Source organism: Hyla sarda, chromosome 13 (assembly GCF_029499605.1).
Source record: "Hyla sarda isolate aHylSar1 chromosome 13, aHylSar1.hap1, whole genome shotgun sequence".
NCBI lineage: Eukaryota > Metazoa > Chordata > Amphibia > Anura > Hylidae > Hyla > Hyla sarda.
This window is the reverse complement of record NC_079201.1, coordinates 26,712,527-26,738,232: the sequence shown is the minus strand read 5'-3', so window position 1 is coordinate 26,738,232 and position 25,706 is coordinate 26,712,527. Positions and strand designations below refer to the sequence as shown.

Here is a 25,706-nt window from a genome sequence, read left to right as displayed (position 1 = left end):
GGAACTCAGCTGCAAGACCACACACAACCTGATGACAGGCGGGGTACTGCTTTTGGAAGAAAATAGTTCTGGTTTTCTAATCCTGAATAACTGCTTTAAGCAAGAGCTTCCTATGAATATATTATGTTGGTCCCAGGAACTGGTTCCTAGGTGACCTCTGCATCTCACTGAGTACTCAAAGCTGTTAAAGGGGTACTCCGCTGGTCTTCATTTGGAGCAAACTGTTCCGAATGCTGGAGCCGGTGCCTGGAGCTCATGACGTCATAGCCCTGGGTTCTAATAATTAGAATAAAGCTGCATTCACTTCACCGCCGTCCGGCCGTGTGTGAATGCGGACCAACCCCATGAATCTTATGGGAGAAGTATTACTGGCATGGCATTCCTGCATATGATGTATTAGACAAGGGGATCCCCTGCCAGTGGTAACAGATCTCACTGGCAGATCTCACTCTCAGTGGACAGTCAAACAATTTATTACGTGTCGTACAAGATCAATATTATATGCCTTAAAATGTAGCTGTGGTTTATTCTATATTGGGAAGACAATTAGATCTCTATATGTACGGTTTTCTGAGCATGCGAGATCTGTGACCACTGGCAGGGGATCCCTGCGTCTAATTCATCATATGCGGGAATGCCATGCCAGGAAGTGAACTTACATGAACCAGAAAAGCGGTGGCTTGCTGCGAAACGGGCATTGTTTCTATTTGTCTGCTCCCTCCCTGTACCTATGTAACCAGCCATAAATTTACAGATCTTATTCCTTCTGGACACATTTGCAAAATTTAAAGATTCCTAAAATATTTTCTTTGCTTGAAAGCATCTTGTCTGTCTAGTGCTGTATACTTGTCGCTGTTGCATTACTATGACAGACCCATGTTGCACGCTGTAATTTTCGCTTTCTCCTCTTCATGTAAATGTTTTAGAGAACCTGTTCTGAGATACCATCTGAGGCCACTAATAAACTCCTGACCTTATGGTACAATACTATAGTTTATTACTCTCCTCAATCCTAAATTCTGCTGCAGCCAAGAGACCCAAAGATAGGAAGATATCACTCTCAAGATGAGTTGACTGCAAGTTCTACAAAGAAGATGCCGCTTGTCTTCTGAAATCTGAAGTCCACATTGTTCTGATAGAAAGTGACAAGGCTGAGCAGAGAGTAACTGACAAAACAATAATCCGTTTGACGTTGGTGACTAATTTGCGTTCTGACACTGCAGCGCATAAGCTCTCGTATGACGAGACCATTCCATTAACCCCCATGATGCTTTAAGGAAGCAATGTATTTCCGCATCGCCAGTTCCATTTGATGCTGCAACATAGAGAAATGGGGATTAGATTTGCATTTGAACCCAGGATTTAGTTAAAGGACAAGTCTCATGCCCGACAGTACAGAAAACGTATCTTCTATTCACAGAATATGGGATAGGTTTTAGATCGCGGGGGGTCCGCCTCGCCCCCCTCCACATATCTCTATGGGAAAGCCAAAGATAGCCAAACTGCTCTCCCATAGAGATATATGGAGGGGGCGTGGCAGCCCCTGCTTCGGGTGGTGGTTGTGACGCACCATTCTGTGGGAAAGCCAGGGCTCTGTACAGACAATCGTGGGGAACCACAGCGCTTGGACCACCGCAAACTAAAACTGCGGATAGGGGATTAGTTTTTCTGTACTGTCGGGCATGAGACTTCTTCTTTTTAAAAATTAAGCAATTTTGGTGAAATTCAGATTTAGTCAAATCCTTTGCTATGCTTAAAGGTAGCTTAGAAGGTACTAAGCTACTTTTAGAGTGCATGCACACCACTTTTTTTCACTGTACGGGTGCCAGATCCGGCTGGGGGAGGGGAAAACCGTGCGCTCCTGTTCCCCAGCCGCATTGGCGCTGAAATGTTATTAGTTTTAATGAGCTGATGGGAGTCACTGTTTTACTCCGGTAAGCTAATTTTTGACCCGTATCCGGTTTTCTGACCGGCCCTCAAAACGTAGTATACTATGTTTTGAGGTCTGGTCAGAAAACCGGATACGGGCTTTATGGTTACTATGTTGAATTTTTGGCAGAAGATGCAAGATCACACGGAAATTATTTTTTCCATTAAAGGAGAACTCCAGCCAAACGAAATTACCTTTTATATAGCTGCATATGATAAAGTTATATAACTCTGCAATGTGAAGTGTAATCTTTGCTAAGCACACACCCTGATCACACTGATGACTTCCATCTACCATAGGAGACACTTCACACTCCCTTCTCCTTTGCTCAGAGAGCTGACAGCTTCAGTGTGCTGTGTTTGAGTGTCCTTGATTGACTGGAGGGCAACACACACCCCTTCCTGCTCACACTCACAGCAGCTCCTCCCTGCAGCTCACACAGGAAACAAGCCCAGTGTGTGTAGTTTTTTGCAGACTAATCAGAATTATCTAAGGCCCCTTTCACACTACTGGTAGTATCCTGTAAAAACCTCTGTTATTACTCCCGTCAAATAGCCTGTCAAAAAAATCCCATTCTTCTTTTTGCATCAGGTATGTCCGTTTTTACTAATCTCCATTATTTTTGCCGGCACAAAAGACTGTGCATGGACAAATTTTTGTTCCAGCAAAAATAAAGGTGAAATAACGTTCGTTAAAAAATTTAACATTGAAGTCTAAGGGGAAACGGCTTTACACAAAAACATCCGTTATTGACGTTTTAAAAATGTTTTAAATTTTTTTTTTTAATGATTAGTTTTTTTGTACTGAGCATGCTCAGTACAGCATTACAGCCAGGAAATCACATGGAAATAAAATAATGGACTATAATGGGTGATAACGGATGGAGCTTGTCCATTACTTTGACAGAATGTTCGTTAAAAATTGGTCATCAGTTTTCATCTGTTGTATTCAGTTATCTTATCCATTTTTTTCATGACCCGTTATTGCTGAATAACGGATGTCCGAATGCAGTAACATAACTGTAGTGTGAAAGGGGCCTAAGGCTGTTTATGGGCATCTGATTTTGAACAAAAAAAAAAAAATGCCATGTGGGGTCATGGTGAACATTGTGTATGTATATATGTGTGAAATATATATACCATTTAACCCCTTAACGACCATGGACCTTGTATACTCATCCATGAGCCTTTAACTGAGTGTGGCGTAGGCTCCCAACTCGAGCCTGCGTCATACCGGCCGGCCCCCAGCTGATTCTTGTAGGGCAGGGGTGGGGGGGTGATGATCCACTGGGGAGGTAGCTGAAAGGCTTACCTCTCGTCCTGTTGCTGCTGCGACTCTGACAATGATAAAGCCTGGCAGGACCAGGCTTTATCAATTGAGCGCAGCGCACACAGATCGATGTGGTTTTATGGAACCACATTGATCTGTATGAGGAATCAAATGATTACTCCTGAAAGTCCCCCTAAGTGGCGAAAAAAAAGTTTCAAAACACACACATTAACACCTTCCTTATTTAAAGTAAAAATCACCCCCCTTTTCCTAAACTCATATGAAAAATATATAAACATAATAAAAATAAACATATGTGGTATCGCCACGTGTGTAAATGTCCAAACTATAAAAATAAATCTTTAATTAAACAGCACGGTCAATGGCGTACGTGCAAAAAAATTCCAGAGTCCAAAATGGCATATTTTTGGTCACTTTTTATACCATAAAAAAAAAATTTATAAAAAGCAATCAAAAAGTCCGATCAAAACAAAAATGGTACCAATTAAAACTTCAGATCACGGTGCAAAATTTGACTCCTCATAAAGCCCCGTATGCAAAAAAATAAAATAGTTATAGAGGTCAGAAGAGGACAATGATAAATTTATAAATTTCGTGCATGTAGTTATGATTTTTTTTCCAGAAGTATGACAAAATCAAACCTATATAAGAAGGGTATCAATTTAATCATATGGACCTACAGAATAAAGATAAAAATGTAATTTTTACTGAAAAATGTACTGCATATAAATGGAAGCCCCCAAAAGTCACAAAATGGCATTTTTTCTTCAATTTTGTTGCACAGTTATATTTTTTTCCGTTTTGCTGTAGATTTTTTAGTAAAATGACTGATTTTCATTACAAAATAGAATTGGTGGTGCAAAAAATAAGCCATCATATGGATTTTTAGGTGCAAAATTGAAAGGGTTATGATTTTTAAAAGGTAAGGAGGAAAAAACGAAAGTGCAAAAACAGAAAAACGCTTGGTCCTTAAGGAGTTAAGTGCTCTCTTCTGACATCTCTGTCCATTTAAGGAACCTGTATGTCATAAGCCCGCTCCCGGTGTTAAAAACGGGGTCACGCCGTGACCCCCGCATCACACCGGGTCTGTCCCGGCTGCTAATCATAGCCGGCACCCTGGGCTAACAGCGATCGATGCCGCACGCTCTTAACCCTTCAGATGCGGCGATCAAAGTTGACCGCCGCGTCTGAAAACAAAAGTAAACGTTTCCCAGCAGCTCAGTCGGGCTGATCGGGACATCACGATAAAATCGCGATGTTCCGATCAGATGGGATGCAGGCGGAGGTCTCCTTACCTGTGTCCGCGGCGTCTGATCGGGGTTTGATTGCTCCAAGCCTGAACTAAAGGCTTGAGCAATCGAGCCCCTATTGCTGATCCGTGCAGAGCTATGGCTCTGCAGGGATCAGCATAGGAGATCAGTGTGTGCAGTGTTATAGCTCCCTATGGGAGCTTTTGCACTGTAAAAAAAAAAAGTGAAAAAAAAAGTTAACAAAGGTCATTTAACCCCTTCCCTAATAAAAGTTCAAATCACCCCCCTTTTCCCTTTAAAAAAAAATAAAAAAATAAATAAATAAACTGTGTAAATAAAAATGTGGTATCGCCGCGTGCGTAAATGTTCGAACTATAAAAATATATCATTAATTAAACTGCACAGTCAATGGCGTACTCGCAAAAAAAATTCCAAAGTCCAAAATAACGTATTTTTGGTCGCTTTTTATATCATGAAAAAACGAATAAATAAAGTGATCGAAAATTGTACTGCTAAAAACGTCCGATCACGTCGCAAAAAATAGGCCCTCATACCCGACCCATACGCAGAAAAATAAAAAAGTTATAGGGGTCAGAAGATGACAATTTTAAACGTATACATTTCCGTGCATGTAGTTACGACAAATTCAAACCGATATATAAGTAGGGTATCATTTTAATCGTATGGACCTACAGAATAAAGATATGGTGTCATTTTTACCGAAATATGCACTGCATAGAAACGGAAGCCTCCAAAAGTTACTAAACTGCGTTTTTTCTTCAATTTAGTCGCACAGTGATTTTTTTTTTCTGTTTCACTGTAGATGTTTGGGTAAAATGACTGATGTCACTGCAAAGTAGAATTGTGGCGCAAAAAATAAGCCATCATATGGATTTTTAGGTGCAAAATTGAAAGGGTTATGATTTTTAAAGGGTGAGGAGGAAAAAACGAAAGTGCAAAAACCGAAAACCCTTCAGTCCTTAAGGGGTTAAGAAACTTCGAGGGTTTAGTATTTAACCATTTTTATCACAATTGGTGTGCAACTCCCTATACTTCTGACAAGGTTATCTGTCCTTCTCTGTTTTATCAAATACATCTTTGACATCTTGTGTGGAGCCAAGTTGTCCTCTATTATCATCATCAATATCTACATCTTACCTGGATGTAGGTGTATCATCTCTGGCTGTCTTGTTGCATAGCATGTAACTCTCTCAGCCTGCCATTGTCTATGGGTGTACAGGGTTAAATGCAGGCTTGAATTTTTTTATTTTTTCCTGTAAATAAATAGTCTATTGGTAAATTCTGTAAAAAATCTGAGTTCTAATAAAACTTTTTGCAATACACTGAATAATCCTACTTCAGTCAATAATGCAATGAAATGGCTGTTTGCAGTGTTACTTGCATGTCAGGAATACCCACCATCATTTTGAAATAATAGGTAGAACTGATTTGGGCTCTTTTATTTGGTTTGGGCATTGTGTGATTTCTAAGATGAATTTTGTTCACAGTTCTCTTTACCTTTTCCAGGCTTTCCTGTTCTTTTTCCCCTGTGCATTTTTGTTCTGTCTCCTCGCTTCTCTTTCGCTTTGTCTGAGCCAGGAAGCCAGCTAGGTTGGCGAGGTCTCTTCTTTATAGATGTAAAGTTAAGGGAGGGTCTTGCCCTCTTGAACCTTTTGGCTGTTTTGGGAGTGCACGTTGCTTTCCTTGTTTTAGAGGGAGGTTTGGAAACTAGCCTCTTTCTTTACAGACCATGTTTTGCCTTTCACCCCTTCCTTCTTTCTCCTTTACCATTCTGACATTCCGGCCTTGCCCTACCGTTTTTTCGTTCTGCCCACCTGGTCAATGCTGCAAGAGTTTGTATCCCACTGCTGTGGACGTGTCTGGCCCCCCCCCCCCCCCCCCCCCCCCCCTCTATGCGTATGTTGATCCTGAAGATCCTTGATATACAGCATATGGATGAGCTCACTGCCCACCTTCATCACCTCACAGACTGCTACTCTAAGACCTGGTTTTACTGGTTGTCTTTATCAGGAGACCCCAGAATATCATGGCCTGCAGTGTGACTGAACCACCGTCCCTGGGCTGTCGGGGACCACCCGTTCCCCCCCCCCCCCCCCTCGCTTTCTCTTAAGCATACCGTTGGCTGTTGTCTCTGGTCTGTGTGCCTGTTTTGTGTTATCCTTGTTTTCCATTTACCCTTTTATCCCACCCCCCTCTGTCCCCTCTCTATTCTGCTCTTTTCATTTCCCTGCTCCTTGATTTTTCCCTCAGTTTTGCCACTGGCATTTGCAATGAGTTCTTTTATAATAGACTACTTGATGAGGGTCGTTTTGTACTCCCTGCCAGCCTTCACCATAACTTGTTCCCATTTTCTGTTTTATTCATTTCCTTCAGTGTAGGGAGGGTTTTGTAGTAAGTTTATGCTTAAAATTTTAAAATTATGATGGGTAGAATAGGCACTGTGCAGGATTGTCCATTCAGATTAGGTAGTTATTCAGCTTCTTGGAGTAAATTGCTCAGGATCCTAGGTAAATAGAGAAGCAGCACTCCAAGAAGTCCAATTGATAGACTTTATTTCATTAATAGCCTATCAGTGTACAGGAGTATATTTTTGTACACTGATGGGTGAATGAAGTCTATTGTGCTTTTTGGAGTGCTGTTTCAACTCTACCATCGTTTTACAATCTCTTGTAAGAATAAGATACACACTAATTTAACTTGTTGCAATCTACATAATAAATGTGCAACAAATCATACGCCTCTGTGCCACAGTTTCCTATCTTGCTGCAATCTGTGGGTATTTTTGACTAATAGGATTACTTTGTAAATGTCTTTGTCTTCCCTGGTATATAAGGATAATTCTGAGAACAGTGCATGATTTAAATTGACCTGTTGCAGATTTAAAGAACAAAAACCCAGATCAGTTTTTAGTTATAAAGTGTTAACATCGTATGCATTTGATGATTCTGTCCACACAGCTGGCTGATACTGTTATTTTCTGTAGTGTGTGTGCAAATCTACCCCGTGTACATTTACCCTAAAGCCACCTTTTGCACCACTGTCAATCAGTCTCTACTTTTTGGGTTACAGTCTTACAGACTGCTGTGGCTGAAGAATTTGTTCGGCCAGCAGCTGTCTCTCCAGTTTACTCCATATGTTTAGCTAGGTGAAACTTTTGTGTTTTTAATGGGAAAAGGGGATGATAAGCCATAGCTCTGATGTTGGCCTGTCATATGAAAAGGGTCGGTTTTAAATCCAACATACCTGATCTTACTTTCCCTGACCTCTTCTGTCCAGAAGAGTCAGGAGTTCCCCATACACAGTAGATGGTTGGCCAGTCCCACAGACTTTTCTCTGTGTCTGGGGAGCCTTTAAAGTGATATTCCAGCCTTAGCCATCTTTTTCTCCCATAGACATGAAGGGAGGGGGCGTGACGTCACATTTCCATCCTGGGAGCAGCGCCCGGCACACAATGCCGGATGTTGCACTGAGATTGTGGGGGTCCCAGTGGCGGGAACCCCACGATCAGACATCTTATCCCATCTCCTTTTGGATAGGGGATAAGATGTCTAAGGCAGGAAGTACCCCTTTAATATGTCATCCTTCTTCTGCTAAACCCATCTCACTTTGTTGAGTAGGAGAATGAAGCACAAAGTTAAAATAAAATAAAAAAAATTAGCATGTTTTTGCACAAAACCAATATTAAGACTGTGGTGGAAAGCAATTAGTAAATCCTCTCCTAATCTATCCGGCAAATGATTCTCATGCTAAATTATCTGTATACACATGCACAGCCAATTGGCAGAGGTAATATCCACTTTTACCATATACTATAGAATAACCTAAAACTCAACTTTTAATGAAGTTAGCCTATGATAAAAATCAGTGGTCCTGAATATGTAAAAGTGTTGCCTTATTGGTTACCCATTGCCAACTGGCACCCGCAACTTCCAAACTGGTATACCTGCGTGCACCTGCAGAATATGTGCAGACAACATTTTTTAGGTGGTTTGCCAAATTAAAATAAGTTACAGGCTGTCCCCCCTATTCCCCAACATGTTTTTCCATACACAGGTGGTTTCCTCAGGAGAAATGGTAGCTCTGTTACCTGATTCTCAACAAAGTAGTCAAAGTGTAAAACTTGTAATAATGTTATGTTTGTGCCTTCACGCCATGTGTAATATTTCTGTGTTTTCCCACAGAGACGTATCCTGGATGGAAGTTTGGGCTTTGCAGCTGGGGTAAGTGATTTAATGTCCCTCGTGCTCCTCTTATCTCTTATATACTGTGCTATTCCCTCCTCCAACTCAAAGAATCATTACTTCCTAAAGTCTTGGGCTTTAGTACCAGTTTCGCTAATCCTTTTGTACACTGCTCAAAAAAATAAAGGGAACACTAAGATAACACATCCTAGATCTGAATGAATGAACTAATCGTATGAAATACTTTTGTCTTTACATAGTTGAATGTGCTGACAACAAAATCACACAAAAATTATCAATGGAAATCAAATTTATCAACCCATGGAGGTCTCGATATGGAGTCACACTCAAAATCAAAGTGGAAAACCCACACTACAGGCTGATCCAACTTTGATGTAATGTCCTTAAAACAAGTCAAAATGAGGCTCAGTAGTGTGTGTGGCCTACACGTGCCCATATGACCTCCTTACAACGCCTGGGCATGCTCCTGATGAGGTGAAGGATGGTCTCCTGAGGGATGTCCTCCCAGACCTTGACTAAAGCGAGACATGATGTCTCAGATGTGCTCAATCGGTTTCAGGTTTGGGAAACGGGTGGGCCAGTCCATAGCATCAATGCCTTCCTCTTACAGGAACTGCTGACACACTCCAGCCACATGAGGTCTAGCATTGTCTTGCATTAGGAGGAATCCAGGGCCAACCGCACCAGCATATCTGAGGATCTCATCTTGGTACCTAATGGCAGTCAGGCTACTTCTGGAAAGCATATGCCACCCCACACCATTACTGACCCACTGCCACACTGGTCATGCTGTAGGATGTTGCAGGCAGCAGAACGTTCTCCACGGCATCTCCAGACTTATCACATCTGTCACATGAGCTCAGTGTGAACCTGCTTTCATCTGTGAAGAGCACAGGGCACCAGTGGCGAATTTGCCAATCTTGGTGTTCTCTGGCAAATACCAAATGTCCTGCACGGTGTTGGGCTGTGAGCACAACCCCCACCTGTGGATGTCGGGCCCTCATACCACCCTCATAGAGTCTGTTTCTGACCATTTGAGTGGACACATGCACATTTGTAGCCTGCTGGAGGTCATTTTGTAGGGCTCTGGCAGTGCTCCTCCTTGCACCAAGGCGGAGGTAGCGGTCCTGCTGCTGGGTTGTTGCCCTCCTACTGCTTCCTCCAGGTCTCCTGATGTACTGGCCTGTCTCCTGGTAGCGCCTCCATGCTCTCGGCACTACGCTGACAGACACCACAAACCTTGCCACAGCTCGCATTGATGTGCCATCCTGGATAAGCTTCACTTCCTGAGCCACTTGTGCGGGTTGTAGACTCGGTCTCATTCTACCACTAGAGTGAAAGCACCGCCAGCATTAAAAAGTGACCAAAACATCAGCCAGGAAGCATAGGAACTGAGAAGTGGACTGTGGTCACCACCTGCAGAACCACTCCTTTATTGGGGGTGTCTTGCTAATTGCCTATAATTTCCACCGGTTGTCTGTTCCATTTGCACAACAGCATGTGAAATTGATTGTCAATCAGTGTTGCTTCCTGAGTGGACAGTGTGATTTCACAGAAGTGTCATTGACTTGGAGTTATATTGTGGTGTTTAAGTGTTCCCTTTTTTTATTTTTTTTATTTATTTATTTATTTAGTTATTTTTTTGAGCAGTGCATTTTGGATTTCACCCAGGCGCCGTATATATAGCGCACATGGGCAACTATTGTGCTGTCATTTTCCATAATTTCCAGTGTCATTGAGCTCCCGATACTAGGGAATAAGAGGGCATGTCACATTGCAGAGGATTTGTCAACAGCGCGTAAGAGATGTAAAAGCTCTGTGGCGTCCTTTCACTGCCCATTGTGGATTGTTAAAGGGGTACTCCGGTGCTTACACATCTTATCCCCTATCCAAAGGATAGGGGATAAGATGCCTGATCGCGGAAGTCCCGCAGCTGGGGACGCCAGTGATCATGCACGCGGCACCCCGTTTGTAATCAGTCCCCGGAGCGTGTTCGCTCCGGGTCTGATTACGGTCGACCGCAGGGCCGGCGGCGTGTGACGTCACGCCCCCCCCCCCAACCAAGAATGAATGAAGAATACTGTGTCTGTGCTGTGCGGCCACACACTCCTTTTACTAACTCTGGGTCACTGAACGTTTCCAAAAGCTGAACTTGGAAATGTTTAGCGGTCCCATAGAGAATAAATGGAGTGGTGTTCATTTAGGCATGGTGTCCGCACAAGCACTGTGTGCTCCGCTCATTCTGAGGATAGGGATAACAAGCTGAGATGGAAATAAGCAAGATTCCAAGATGTATTTTTGAGCTGATATAGTGGACGCACGCACACACACACACGCACACACACACTTGGCTTAGCTATCACGCCCCCTCCTGTAGGCTTGCATTGAGGGGCGGAGTGTGACATCACACGGGGGCGGAGGAGTGACGTCTCACGCCGCCGGCCCTGCGGTCGAGCCTAATCAGGTCCGGAGCGAACACTCTCCGGGGACTGATTACAAACGGGGTGCCGCGTGCATGTTCACGGGCGTCCCCAGCTGCAAGACTCCCGCGATCAGGCATCTTATCCCCTATCCTTTGGATAGGGGATAAGATATGTAAGCACTGGAGTACCCCTTTAAGAAAAATGCAAAAAAAAAAAACAAAAAAAACAAGCATACATTCCTTGTCTTATATTGACTTTTTAGGGGCCAATAAGCAAACAAACTTTAAACAAAAGTACAAACTGTGGTCTAATTATTGTTGTCTGAATTACATTTTAGTTCTATGGTGTCTATAGGCCCACCTACAGTTGTATGCAAATATTGCCTATGTGACAAGTTGTACTGCCACTTTTTTTGTTTTTAACATAAAATTTTTGTAAATAAATAAAATATTTTTTTTTAAATAATTTGTGGGGTGTGATAGAAAACCATGCCTTTTTGTGTTTTCATTTTGTCACTTTTTACAATGCTGGAAACCTAATATATATTCTGTACCCCTAAAACTTTTTTATTTTTTCCATCTACAGAGCTGTGTGAGATTTTTTGCAGCACAATTACAGTTTTTTTTTTTTGCGCCATTTTGTTTGATAGGACTTTTATATCACTTTTTATTTCATGTGTTCTGGGATGGAAAGAAACGAGAAAGCAATGTTAGTATTGTTAGGCTGGGTTCACACTATGTTTTCTCCCATACGGGAGCGCATACGGCAGGGGAGAGCTAAAATCTCGCGCTCCCGTATGTCACCGTATGCGCTCCCGTATGTCATTCATTTCAATGAGCCGGCCGGAGTGAAACGTTCGGTCGGCTCATTTTTGCGCCGTATGCGCTTTTACAACCGGACCTAAAACTGTGGTCAACCACGGTTTTAGGTCCGGTTGTAAAAGCGCATACGGTGCAAAAATGAGCCAACCGGACCGAACGTTTCACTCCGGCCGGCTCATTGAAATGAATGACATACGGGAGCGCATACGGTCACATACGGGAGCGCGAGATTTTAGCTCCCCCCTGCCGTATGCGCTCCCGTATGGGAGAAAACGTAGTGTGAACCCACCATTAGTCAGTTTGTCTGTAACACACAGACACCGCATTTTTCCTTTAATCTGTAAATATTGAAGAAACCATGCAACTCTACCTAAAAAGGCTGCAATAAGTATATAGATTGTACAAGAAGCATTCATCATTTGGGCAGCATACACTTAATAGAGAACTTTTCCCTAACCAGCATAGATGCAATCTCTTATTTCTCATACAATTTTCAGTTCCAGTATTTTAAAAGATAACCTGTCCCACTTCTCTAATAAATCGTGAACATCAGCACTAAGCCTATCGCTGCACCATAAGTTGCTCCCGCTTCACGTATTCCTGCATATTAAAATAAAGCTTTCTACAAACAAACAGGACTAACTAACAAAAGTGCGGGACCAGAAGATGGGTGTTTTGTGACCTGAGTGGGATTCTCTGCTTTTACCCAAATATCTACTTGTTTGTCACTAGAATAGTGAATTCGATTAATTGCCCGGCCCTAAAAGTAGGGATTGTTCAAAGTGAATAACCCTTTGCTTTCTTTTGCTTGTGTCACAGTGCAACCTGTGGCATGATGTAAACTTAAAGGAAAGCTATCACCAGTTTCCCCGCACTATAACCCGATATTGTTAGGTTATAGTGCGGGTGAACAGGAGACCGATGCGGGGTCTGACTGCTATACCTACCTGCAGTCCGGAGCCCCGATCCCCCTCTTACAGTGCTGACTTGCGCTTTGAGGTGGGCCCGCCGGCTGGATTTAAATATTCATAAGTGCTGGTCATACGAGCGCTCACGTGACTGGCGCTTATGAATATTTAAATCTAGCCAGCGGGCCCGCCTCAAAGCGCAAGTCAGCACTGTAAGATGAGAGAGGAGGAGAGAAATAGGCCTATAGAAGCCCCCACAAAACTGTCCTTAACAGGTTTAGGAAGGAGAACAACAATCTCTTCCATCATGGAATGAGGCAATGCACCCACCTCCACCGCTGCCTCGAATACCCACTTTAGTTGTGGCAAGAAGAGCACACCCTGAAATATTATTATTTTTATATCTATCTATATATATATATATATATATATATATATATATATATATATATTATAATATACATGCACACCTCACTTGGCAGACCATAAGGGCCTGGGGACTTTTCGTTAGCTGTGTCTTTCAAAGCCAGTTCTAATTCCTCCAGAGAGATGGGGGAGTCCAGCTCGCCCTCTGCTCTGGAGAACGAGAAGGCAGAGACACCCGACCTACATAACCATCCAAGTCCGTCTCGGAACAAGCAGTCTTAGAGGAATATGCATATTTATAAAAATCCACAATTACCTGCAGAATGTCTCTATCCTACGTAACCTCCCTTCCCTGACCATCCCTCAAACAACGTGACCCCTTGCTGAGCTCGGCAAAATAGAAGCGAACAGTTTACCCGTCCCTTCACCACGCTCATTGTTTAACAAAAAACGCTTGTGCTCCGCTGGCTCCTCCAAATAAACAGTATAAGCATTTTGAGCCTGCAACCAGTTCTCCTGAGATTCAGGGGAAGGGGATGAAATATAACCGGCCTCGGCACTAACAACCGCCTTGCTTAACTTATCCCCCTTCTCTCTTGTAAAGGACTTATGAGTACTAAAGTTTGGGACTCCATCAACATGTTCCTCCGTGGCCTCTTTATCCGGATAAAGAGGCCACGGAGGAACGCTTTGACAGAATCCCAAGCTATGGAGATCGAAGCCAACCCAGAGTTAAGATCAATAAAATTCTTAAGTTCTACACCGCCAATCTCTGCTGTATTCAGCAACTGCAGCCAGGACAGGTTCAACCTCCACAGCGAGCGCACACCCCCAGCGTCCCAACATAACTGCAGTTTTAAGCGGATAGGGGAATGGTCAGATGAACCCTGTGCCAACCCTCCCGCACCAGACCCACCATATCTGTAGTACCAACTGCAATATCAATCCTGGATAATGTCCCATGGGCAGCAGAGTAGCAAGACTATTGTATAGTGATTGGATTATGATGACGCCACAGATCCAGCAAGTAAACTTACCCAACATTCTTGTCAGACACGTCGGCCCTAGAGGGGGATAGAGCCCGAGTTCCCTAAAATCTATCCAAAGAAGCATCCAGTACTTGAAATTCTATACAAAGAAGCATCAAATACCCCGCAAAGAAGGAGAGGAGCTACAGGGAGCCCTGACACTATGGACAGAATACCTTGCAACACAGAGCAACTATAAGTAGGAGGAATGTATACACCAAGAATAATGAGCAATCGGTGAAACACTTTACAAACCAGGCTTAGATACCGACAATCAGGGTCCACAACAGAGGGGACCTCCTTTAAAAGGGATAGATTTATGTACCAGAATGCTAACTCCCCTAGCATGAGAGGAGTACGTAGAATAAGAATGGCTAACCCATGCTCTTTGAAGGACCGCAGTGCAAGCAGTCGTCAAATGAGTCTCAGGCACAGTAAAGCAGGTTGGAACTGTCTCTCCGAGTTTAAATATAGCATAGCGTTCAATAGTCTCCCCAAGCCCCCATAAATTCCAGCCAATATTGTTAAATACCACCATCAGACAGGGAAGAGTATGGATGAACACAAGGAACCACAGGGACCCAGAGGAGACCAGCAGACACACTCACAGGCAAGAAGAATAAGTAGCAAGCTGGATGGAAGGGACAGACGGAAAACAAGCAAGACAAATACCCCCCCCCCCCCAAAAAAAAAAACGCAACCCCACCCAACACTGCGGTATGTGGCACCAGAGGGCGCCAATACGTTCATGCCAGTTGACATCACTCTCCAATATGCATGAGAACATTTGTATCACAGCACATAATGGAGAAATCGGTGTAGACCAGAGTAAAAACATACAGCAAGAATGCAGGCAACCTATCACACCAATCTAGCAGATATAGCATACAGTAAAACAGTAAAGAGCACATCCCTCAATAAAAAGCAGGCCAAAGAGATATAACCCTACAAAATAACATCATTGACCCCCCACACACACACACACCCAAAAACACACACACACACACACACTTCTTAAAGAAGAACAATGTCAGTGCCCTGTACAAAACAGTGGCTGAGCAGAATATACAACATATAACTAAAAGGATGAAAAATTAGCAGGGTAATAGTAGACAAATAAACAATAGTCCACCGGGTAAGAGACTACAGAGACTAGACAGGGCAGTTCAGTCCGGAGCAGGTCCCAGAGAGCCCCTGTGGGCCCTCTGGCGTAGCTGGGACTTGAGTGTCTAGCCAACGGATGGCTTTGTCCACCCAGTCAAAGAAATGTGTGGTACCCATAGCCACCACACGGAGTCTAGCCGGGTACAGCATAGAACACTGGACTTCAAGGGAGCGCAGTTGTCTCTTGACATCTATAAAAGAGGCACGTTTCTTCTTCACCTCTCAGAGAAGTCAGGGAAAAAGGAAATTACATGACCATCCACCTCAATTGGCTGTTTTTTGCAGGCAAGAATCAAGTCCCGATTCCGATAATGGAGAAGCTTTACAAGAATGGACCGGGGTGGGCCCCCTGGCGGGAATGGTCTGGTAGGAACTCGATGGTCTTGTTCCACAGCAAAAAGGGGGGTTAAGTTGTCAGTCCCAAAAAACATCTTTCAACTAGAATTCCATATATTCCATAGGGTATTGCCCTTAACACTTCTCCGGGAGGCCCACAACCCGGACATTATTTCTGCGCAACTTTTTTTCCAGGTCACCAGCTTTGGATTTTAAGAAGGCTATGTCCTGACCGTGTGTTGTAGAGTCTCCCATCAGGGGGACAACCACATCTTCCACATCACTTATCCTACCCCCAACCGCAGAAGTCCGATCCGTGACTTTCTGTTGATCGTGATGTATGAGTGAGATATCAGACGGCACAGTGCCCACTTGAGTAGTTAGTTGAACAAGAGTCATGTTGCACCTCTGTATTTCCGCAAAGACCGCAGCAAGAGTAGTCTAAGCGGGAGGGCTAGGTGCGGCAGCAGCATCCATAGCAGGTGGGGTACCTGGCAGAGAATCATGTGAGTCAGATACAGAAGCCTGCATGAAGGCATCATTGTCCTCCAGAGGGTCTAGAGGAGCCTCCACATCAGCCAGAGGGAGAGGAGCTCCCTTTATGGTCAGGAGAATCTGGCGAAGGAGACCGAAGGAGCCCAACTTAGCCGCCACCTCTTGTCTTGTAGTGCCAGCTTATTCCTCAGACTGGCAGACAAATCTGGTCCCTGTTGTTTCATCTTTGTTTTTCTACCACTTATTAGTAGTCATTGATTGTAATAGAGAATGCCACAGCAGTGGATGATGCAATAGGCACCGATTACAGACTTGAAAACTCAGCACCAATACAGTCCAGCAATAGCGGGGGGATAGGGATAGTACCAGGCCCCCTTAGTAGAACTACGACCCCCAGCAATTAGGCAGCAGTCCCCAAGCAGGAGAGTAGCAGGCAGGGTCCAGACAGTGAGACACTCAAAGGGATGGGGGTGGGGGGTTTGTGGGAAGGCTGGCAGGCTGACCGGACCTAAAACCGTAGTATACTACGGTTTTAGGTCCAGTCCAAAACCAGATACGGGTCAAAACTGAGCCGACCGGAGTCATCGTTTCACTTCGGTCGGCTCATTAAAGTAAATGGAGTCAGAGGCTGATCCGGCTGGGGTACGGGAGCGCCCGCTTTTCCCCTCCCCCAGCCGGATCCGGCACCCATATATAAGAAACGAGGTGTGAATGCAGCCATACAGGGGGTGGGCGTGGTGGCGGTGGGGCAGTTCACACCTCGCGCCATGCCTATCCGACCTTCAGTTGCTTTGATCAGAAGCATTTTTTGTGGTCATGAAAGCCTGCAAATATTAGGTAAAAACATTGCTATATCCACCGCCTGCACATAGTACAATGCAGGTTATTGCACCCAGATTTCATGACAGTTGAGCTTTAAGACTTATAAGGTTGTCCCTACTTAGCTTTTAGAAACCTATATTTGATATAGCAGAAAAATTGCCACATGTCCCGTGTATTCTGCCCATATACAGTGGCCCCTCACGTTATATTAATCAGTTCCAGGATGACCATTTGTATTTTGAAACCATTGTATGTTGTGACTGAAAACCTGGTAACTAGTTTTGAATCCCCAAAAGGTCATCCAAAAATAGGAAAAGTGAGGTTTAAAGAAAAATGAGTAGATAACTAATACAGATAAGGCAAGTTCTTACATATAGTGTAGTCGTTTGTAGTGTACAGGAACCGGACACCCCGTATCCCAGCCGGACCCGGCCCCTTTGTAATGCATTTCAATGAGCCTACCGGAGTCAAACGATGACTCCGGTCGGCCATTTTTGCCCCGTATACGGTTCTCTAACCGAACCTAAAACCGTTGTATACCACGGTTTTAGGTCCGGTCAGAATACCGTTTAAGAGGCAAAAATGAGTCTACTGTAGTCTGCGTTTGACTCCGGTTGGCTCATTGAAATGAATGGGGTTTGGGCCGGATCCGTCTGGGATACAGGAGCGTCCGGTTTTCGCTCCTCCCAGCCATATCCAATTCCCATACACTACAAATGTAGTGTGAACTCAGCCTAAGAAAGACCTGCAGGAAGCTGTAAATCACGGTCTATGTAGAGGACAGGAGCTTCTTCAGGGTCCTGTACAGATCCCACAGTGTCCTAAAAAAGTAAAATGGAGCCACCATCTCCTGGTGTCCAAAGGAGCAGCTAACCCTGGCACAGTTAAAGAGTACTACAGAACATGTAATACCTCCCTATACTGCAGGGACAGCCAGTCAGTGCATGCACTTCAGTAATACAGGTGTTTTTACAAGTGAAATGTCCATTCTGATTGACATGTTTTGCAGATCTGGACTGTCTGTAGCATTGTATGTTGAGTCTGGTTCCATGTTACAATGATCCAGAAAAGACCATTCATTGTATGTTGAAAATATGTTAACCTGAGGCCATTGTAAGTTGAGGGATCACTTACGTTTTATGTAAGGATACAAGGTTTTCGTACTGATACGTGTGCCAACCACATCTGCAGGAAGTTTGTTCCAAGAATCTTCTACTTTTTCAGTAAAATAATAATAATTTCTGATATGCCCAAATTTAGAAAGCAAGACATGCCTGTACATCTTCATGCTACATTGATCTAGGGCTTCTCAGTACCAGAACTCCACCTATCTAGCCCAGGTGGTTTTCACTAGCAGGAGGCAGCATTAGGATAATAACCTATGTTCTCTCACTCTGCTGACTGGAAGCACATGGAGAGGTGCGCTGCTGAAATCTGTTCACATTGTGTGGTGACCAATGTCCCTCTGGTACAGGGACTGGCACCTTTGGGACTGCTGGGTCACTCCCCCCGTGGGCACTTGTGGGTATAAAGGGGGACTTTGGTCGCTGTGCAGTGCTAGGCCTTTTAGGTTAGGGACCCACTTGAAATAGGTGGCAGTGAAATTGGCACGTGGAATTATATAATTTGATCAAAATGTATACTAACAACCTCGCATTTGTTTTGTAAATTTTGCTAGGAAGCAGTAGATCAAAGTATAGCACATGAATATGCGGCTGTGCATTTTTTTTTCAAAATTTTTGGTAATATTTTCTGACATTACTTCTGATCCTTCCCCTCAAGTAACCTCTGATTTAATTTCCCTGTACTGCAGAATCTTCAGTGAGTCATATAGAATAATCTGGTTTCCCAAAGTAACATGTAACTCAGCTTAGCTCTCATAGAGGGAATGTAACATTAATATTTGCTGTATTATGTGTTTTGAACTGTTGCAAAATTTTGCGCAGCCTAAAAACTGCACAAATATTAGTGTCTTTTTAGAGATTTACTTGGGTGATGCTAACTTTTGTTTTTTGACACGGTGTGTTTTTTGCAGAATTTTATTAAATTTGACATTTGACATTTCTGTTGACACCTCTGTCCATTTTAGGAACTGTCCAGAGGGGGAGAGGTTTTCTATGGGGATTTACTCCTACTCTGGACAGTTCTTACAATGGACAGAGGTGGCAGCAGAGAGCACGGTGGTCAGGCAGAAATTTAATCTCAATACTTAGTGATATACCCTTTGGCAATGACAGAGGTTGAACATTTTCTGTAAGTCTCCACAAGGTTTTCACACACTGTTGCTGGTATTTTGGCCCATTCCTCCACTGCTCTCGAGGAGCTCTGCATGATGTTTTGGGGCTGTCGCTGGGCAACACAGACTTTCAACTCCCTCCAAAGGTTTTCTATGGGGGTTAAGATCTGGAGACTGGCTAGGCCACTCCAGGACCTTGAAATGCTTCTTACGAAGTCACTCCTTCATTTCCCGGGCGGTGTATTTGGGGTCATTGTCATGCTAGAAAACTGAGCCACGTTTCAACTTCATGATACACGGCCCCATTCATTCTTTCCTTTACATGCATCAGTCATCCTGGTCCCTTGGTATAAAAAGAGCCCCAAAGCATGATGTTTTCACCCCCATGCTTCACAGTAGGTATGGTGTTCTTTGGATGCAACTCAGCATTCTTTTTTCTCCAAACACGACGAGTTGAGTTTTTACCAAAAAGTTGTACTTTGGTTTCATCTGCACTTAGGTTTCATATCCCAATAATCTTCTGGATCATCCAAATGCTCTCTAGCAAACATCAGATGGGCTCGGACATGTACTGGCTTAAGCAGGGGGACACGTCTGGCACTGCATGATTTGAGTCCTTGGTGGCGTAGTGTGTTACTGATGGTAGGCTTTGGTACTTTGGTCCCAGCTCTCTACAGGTCATTCATTAGGTCCCCCCTGTGTGGTTCTGGGTTTTTTTGCTCACCGTTCTTGTGATCATTTTGACACCACAGGATGAGATCTTGCGTGGAGCCCCAGGTCGAGGGAGATCATCAGTGGTCTTTTATGTCTTCAATTTTCTAATAATTGCTCCCACAGTTAATGTCTTCACACCAAGCTACTTGCCTATTGCAGATTCAGTCTTCCCAGCCTGGTGCAGGTGTATTTTGTTTCTAGTGTCCTTCGACAGCTCTTTGGTGTTGTCCATAGTCTGTGAGGTTGTGGACAGGTGTCTTTTATACTGATAACAAGTTCAAAGAGGAGCCATTAATACAGGTAATGAGTGGAGGACAGAGGAGACTCTTAAGGTTAAGTTTCTACTTGTTTTTTTGTCCTGCGTTTTTTAGGTTGAAAAAAAAACTCCTGAAAAAACGCCAGTGCAATTTCCTGCATCTGGCGTTTTTCCTGCCGTTTTTCATTTGTGTGGAAATTGCACCTTAGCAGTTTTTTTTATTTTTGGTACCCAAAATTTGTTGGGTCCCAAAAAAAAATGCAGTAGGGATGGGAAAAAATATGTAACGACATTTATATTTTTTATAGCTACATTTTAAATAATTTAGTGTTTCACTTTTTTTCTAAATTTTTTACATTTATTAGGTAGTACTACTACTCCCAGCATGGAACAGACTGTTCCATGATGGGTGTAGTAGTACCTGTACTAATAGACATATCGCCCCGGGTGTCAGTTGTGACACCCGATGTGATCGTCCATAAATATAGCAGAGATGCGGAGCTGCTCTATAAAACGCTCGCATCTCTGCTCTGTACTCCTGCCAGTGATGTGAATAGAACATCACTCATTCATATTTTCCGCCCAGAGAGGTGATTGGCCTGATGGTGGCAGCCAATCACAGCTCTCTGAGGGAAATATAAATGAGTGATGTTCTATTCACATCACTGGCTGGAGTATAGTGCAGAGATGCGAGCGCAGGAGAAAGCCGCTCCATCTCTGCAATAGACAGGACGATCGCATCGGGTGTCAGTAGTGATACCCGCTGTGATCTGTTCTTACCTGCAGGTACTACTACTCCCAACATGGAGCAGAGTGTGCTCCATGTTGGGAGTAGTAGTACTTGCAGTTAAGGAAAGATCACAGCGGATGTCACTCCTGACACCCGCTGTGATCCTCCTGTATAATGTATAGATGCGGCCGGCCGCTCTTCTATGGTCCCCTGCACTGACGTATATATACCCATATTCCTATTTCCCACAGGGAGCTGTGATTGGCCAGATGGTTCCAGCCAATCACAGCTCTCTGTGGGAAATATGAATAGGTGTATATATATGGCAGTGCAGGGGACCATAGAAGCGGAGCGGACACCGCATCTATACATTATACAGAAGGATCGCAACGGTACTATGTAGTACAGGTACTACTACTCCCATCATGGAACAGTCTGGGAGTAGTAGTACTACCTAAAAAAAAATGTAAAAAAGAAAGAAAAAATGAAAAACACACACTACCTTTTTATTATTGCTGGCTACATTTTTAGGTCCCCACCCGCCCACATAAATTGATCCCTGTTTTAAAAATGTATAAAAATGTTGTTATTAAAAAGATACATTTCGTTAGATACAATGTTTTCCTTCACTACTGTATATCTTTTTTTTTTTTTTTTTTTTTTTTTTTTTTTAATAATGGTACCCTCTGAAATTTTATTAAAAAAGGTATCTCCATCACTTTTTTGGATCACTAAAGTCCGAAAAATTATATAAACCGCCTGCAAAAATGCCAAAGTTAAAACCCACATATCGTTTTTCTTAGCGTTTTTTCACTTCCATAGACTTCTTTGGGAGAAAAACACCACGATTTTGACTAAAATATCGCCAGTGGCTCAACATGTTCTGGAAAACTGTCAAGGAGCTGAAAAACGCCAAAAAAGAGTGAAAAAACGCCAAAAGGATAAAAAAAAGTAGAATAAGAATATTGCGATTTCTTATTGATTTACAGCTAGTATCTGGCCGCAGCTTTTTTTGGCCGAAAAAACGCTATGCGGCAGAATTGGCGTTTTTCTTGGCGTTTGTCAAAAAAGAAAAAAAAAAAAAGTAGAAACTTAGCCTAAAGAAGTTACAGGTCTGTGAGAGCCAGAAATCTTGCTTGTTTGTAGGTGACCAAATACTTATTTTACCGAGGAATTTACCAATTAAAGGGGTTATCCAGGCAAAAACTTTTTTTTATATATCAACTGGCTCCGGAAAGTTTAAACAGATTTGTAAATTACTTCTATTAAAAAATCTTAATCCTTCCAATAGTTATTAGCTTCTGAAGTTGAGTTACAGTTTTCTGTCTTAACTGCTTTCTGATGACTCGCGTCCCGGTAGCTGTCCAGCTCCTATGGGGATATTCTCCCATCATTCAAGGGATATTCTCCCATCATGCACAGCTCCCGGGACGTGACATCATCATTGAGCAGTTAGACAGAAAACTTCAGAAGCTAATAACTATTGGAAGGATTAAGATTTTTTTAATAGAAGTAATTTTCAAATCTGTTTAACTTTCTGGAGCCAGTTGATATAAAAAAAAGTTTTTGCCTGGAATACCCCTTTAATTCATGTGATTTCCTATATTCTTTTCCTCCATTCTGTCTCTCATAGTTGAGGTTATAACCTATGATGAAAATTGCAGGCCTCTCATCTTTTTTTTTTTTTTTTTTTTTTCAATTTCAAAAAGTTTACTAACAAAAAATAAAAGCCAATACAAGAACAAACAGCATCCGCATCCAACAGGGCGGTAAGTTAACACACAGCGTGAGTGGTTATTAGAAAAGGGTGCACCATGTACGGAAACATACGTATAATAACTGGTCTAAGCAGGGCAACAAGAAAGAACTGACCTCTGTCCACGTAGGGCATAAATTGTACATAAAAGGCATTTAGCGAGGTCAAGAGAGCTGAGTCCAGCATATAAACTGCCTAACCAAAACGCATAGGTTTCAATATTAAAAAAAAGGGGGGGGGGGGGGTAGGCAAACAACACAAGAACTACAGGACACATTAGGGAAACAGTGAGGGCATGAGGGGGATGGGGACAAAAAAGCTAGTCAGAAAGTAAGAGAGGGAGAATGGAAAAAATAATAAAATAATAAAAAAGGGGGGGGGAGTGGAGGAGGGGAGCTGAGGATAGAAGAGGGTCAGAGGAGAGTACGTAGAAATCCATCAGGGCTAATGGAAGGTGTCTCCAATTCACTGTGGGGAGAGGGGGATGGCTCTATACTCAGGGGAAGCCAAATAGTCCGCCCAAGGCGACCAGCGTCTCAGGAAACGCTCAGGTGAGGACACCAAATCCGCCATACACTCCTCCATCCCGTAAAGATATTGCACCTCCTTAACCCAATCGGCAACGGTCGGGGGCTGGACCGACTTCCATTTACGTGGAATTACTCTACGGGCTGCTGACAACAATATCCCTACAAGGCCCCTCTGGAGGGGTTTAACTTGGCCATTCACCATCGAGAGCAGCGCAACCCGAGGGGAGTGGGGAATCTCGAAGCTCGTAATTTTGGATATATGTACAAGGACTCCCACCCAGTAAGAGCGTATGAGGGGGCAGTCATACCAAATGTGTAACATAGTCCCGGGAGAGGAGCCACACCTCCAACAAACATCAGGGGTCTCCGGATACCATTGGTGTAGCAATGTCGGCACACGGTACCACCTAGACAGCACCTTAAAGTTAGTTTCCTGAAGCTTGACTGATACCGATGATTTGTGACATAGAGCATACGCCTTACTCTACTCCAGTCCTGGGGTGTGATGGTGCAGCTCAACTCCCGAGACCACCCCTCCCGATGGGCCATAAGCTGGGCTTGCCCACTAGACTGCAAAAGAGTGTAGATTACTGAGATCAGGTGACCGGGTGAGTCCTTAGCCAAACACAAGGATTCAAAAGGGAGAAGGAGCTTATGGAGCTCAAGGGTAGACTTCCAAGTGGAGTAAAAATGCATCAGTTGGGTGTACTGCCATTGATGGGTGGCAGTAATAGCTTCCTCCTGTAGGACCTCCGTCAGAGATTTCAGGGACCCAGAATGAAGGACATGGGCAAATAGCAAGAAAGTCCCCCGTGTCTTACCCAAGAAGGGGCCAGAGGTGTCTCCCGGGGTGAAGTCAGGGTTGCCTCGAATTGGCGTCAAGGGGCCGTTGGGGCGTAGGAGACCCGCCCTCCCAAAGCTATGGAGACACACCCGCAGCACTGAGCGCGCTACAAACGGGAGGCTCGCAAGATTACTCGCGGTCCAATAGGATGCTCGCATCCAAGGGAGCGACGTGAGAGGGAACGGGGAAAGCAGAGTCTCCAAACGCACCCAAAGTTTACCCTTCACGTGATGGAACCAGTCAAAGATTCTAGTGGCTACAGAGGACAAGTAGTAGAGGTGGGGGTCCGGGAGGGCCAAGCCCCCCTCAGACTTAGGTCGAGACAGTCCTAGGTGGGCCATACGATGTCCCCTCGAGCCCCAAACATAATTAGTAAACAGTCTATTCAGAGTCCGGAAGAAAGAGCGGGGGAGGGGGATGGGGAGTGTCTGAAAAAGATAGAGAAGTCTGGGTAGTAGGTTCATTTTGATTATGTTTACACGTCCAATCCAGGAGAAGTCACGTCTGTCCCACCTAGACAAGTCAGAGGAAAAGGAAGAAAGAAGAGGGTTGAAGTTTAAGTCAAATTTATGTGTCAAGTCACCCGGCACCTGAACTCCCAGATATGTAAAAGAGGTGGATGCCCAACGAAAGGCATAACGCCCCTTAAGGATAGAAACCCCACTCGGACCCAGAGAGACATCCAGGGCAACACTCTTGGACATATTCAATTTATAATTGCTAAATTTACTATACTCATCCAAAAGGGAGAAGAGGGCAGGGAGGCTCACGTCAGGGACCGTAAGGTATAGGAGCAAGTCGTCTGCAAACGCAGCACATTTGACAGTTTCACCCCATATCTGAACCCCTTTTACCCGCTCACACTGCCGAATAGCCTGTAGAAGATGCTCCATCACCAATACAAACAACAGGGTAGACAGGGGGCAACCCTGCCTAGTACCGTTTCTAATAGTGATGGGGGAGGACAAGGAGCCGTTAATCCGGATCCTAGCCTGCGGGCATGCATAAAGAGCGAGTATACGCTGGAGCATCAGTGGACCCAATCCCAGTTGTGAGAGAACCCCCCTCAGGAACCCCCATGCCACCCTATCAAAAGCCTTCTCGGCATCCAATGATAACAAAATGCACGGGAGCCGAGAAGACTGGGCATAGTGAATAACAGAGGTTTTTAAGGTATTATCCCGGGCTTCTCTGGAGGGCACAAAGCCCATCTGGTCAGGGTGAACAAGGGTATTCAACAGCGGGCTCAATCTAAGCACCAGGAGTTTAGCGTATAGTTTGGCGTCTACGTTAATTAGGGAGATTGGCCGATAACTTTGGCAGAGATTGAGATCCTTGCCCTCTTTGGGGATAACAGTTATGAATGCCTGCAAGAAAGAGGTGGGGAATGGGGAGTTATCCGAGACAGAGTTAAAGGAGGCTAGGAGGGGACTAGAGAGTTCTGAGTTAAGAAGCTTATAAAACTTGGCAGTATAGCCGTCGGGGCCAGGCGCTTTACCCGAAGGCAGGGATTTGATCGCCTCCGAAACCTCCTCCAGGGAGAAGGGACGTTCCAGATCTATAAGCGATTCAGAAGGAAGAGGG

The 25,706-nt window shown here is 44.0% G+C and overlaps 1 protein-coding gene across 4 annotated transcripts in view; it reads left to right on the top strand.

Moving 5' to 3' along the window:
- SLC39A11 (solute carrier family 39 member 11) overlaps positions 1–25,706 on the top strand; it is a 499,832-nt gene that overhangs the window by 155,900 nt on the left and 318,226 nt on the right. For all 4 annotated transcript variants that reach the window (XM_056550534.1, XM_056550532.1, XM_056550533.1 and 1 more), the window contains one exon: positions 8,673–8,711. In XM_056550534.1, the coding sequence (XP_056406509.1) occupies positions 8,673–8,711 (39 nt within the window). The remainder of the gene's footprint in view (positions 1–8,672; positions 8,712–25,706) is intronic.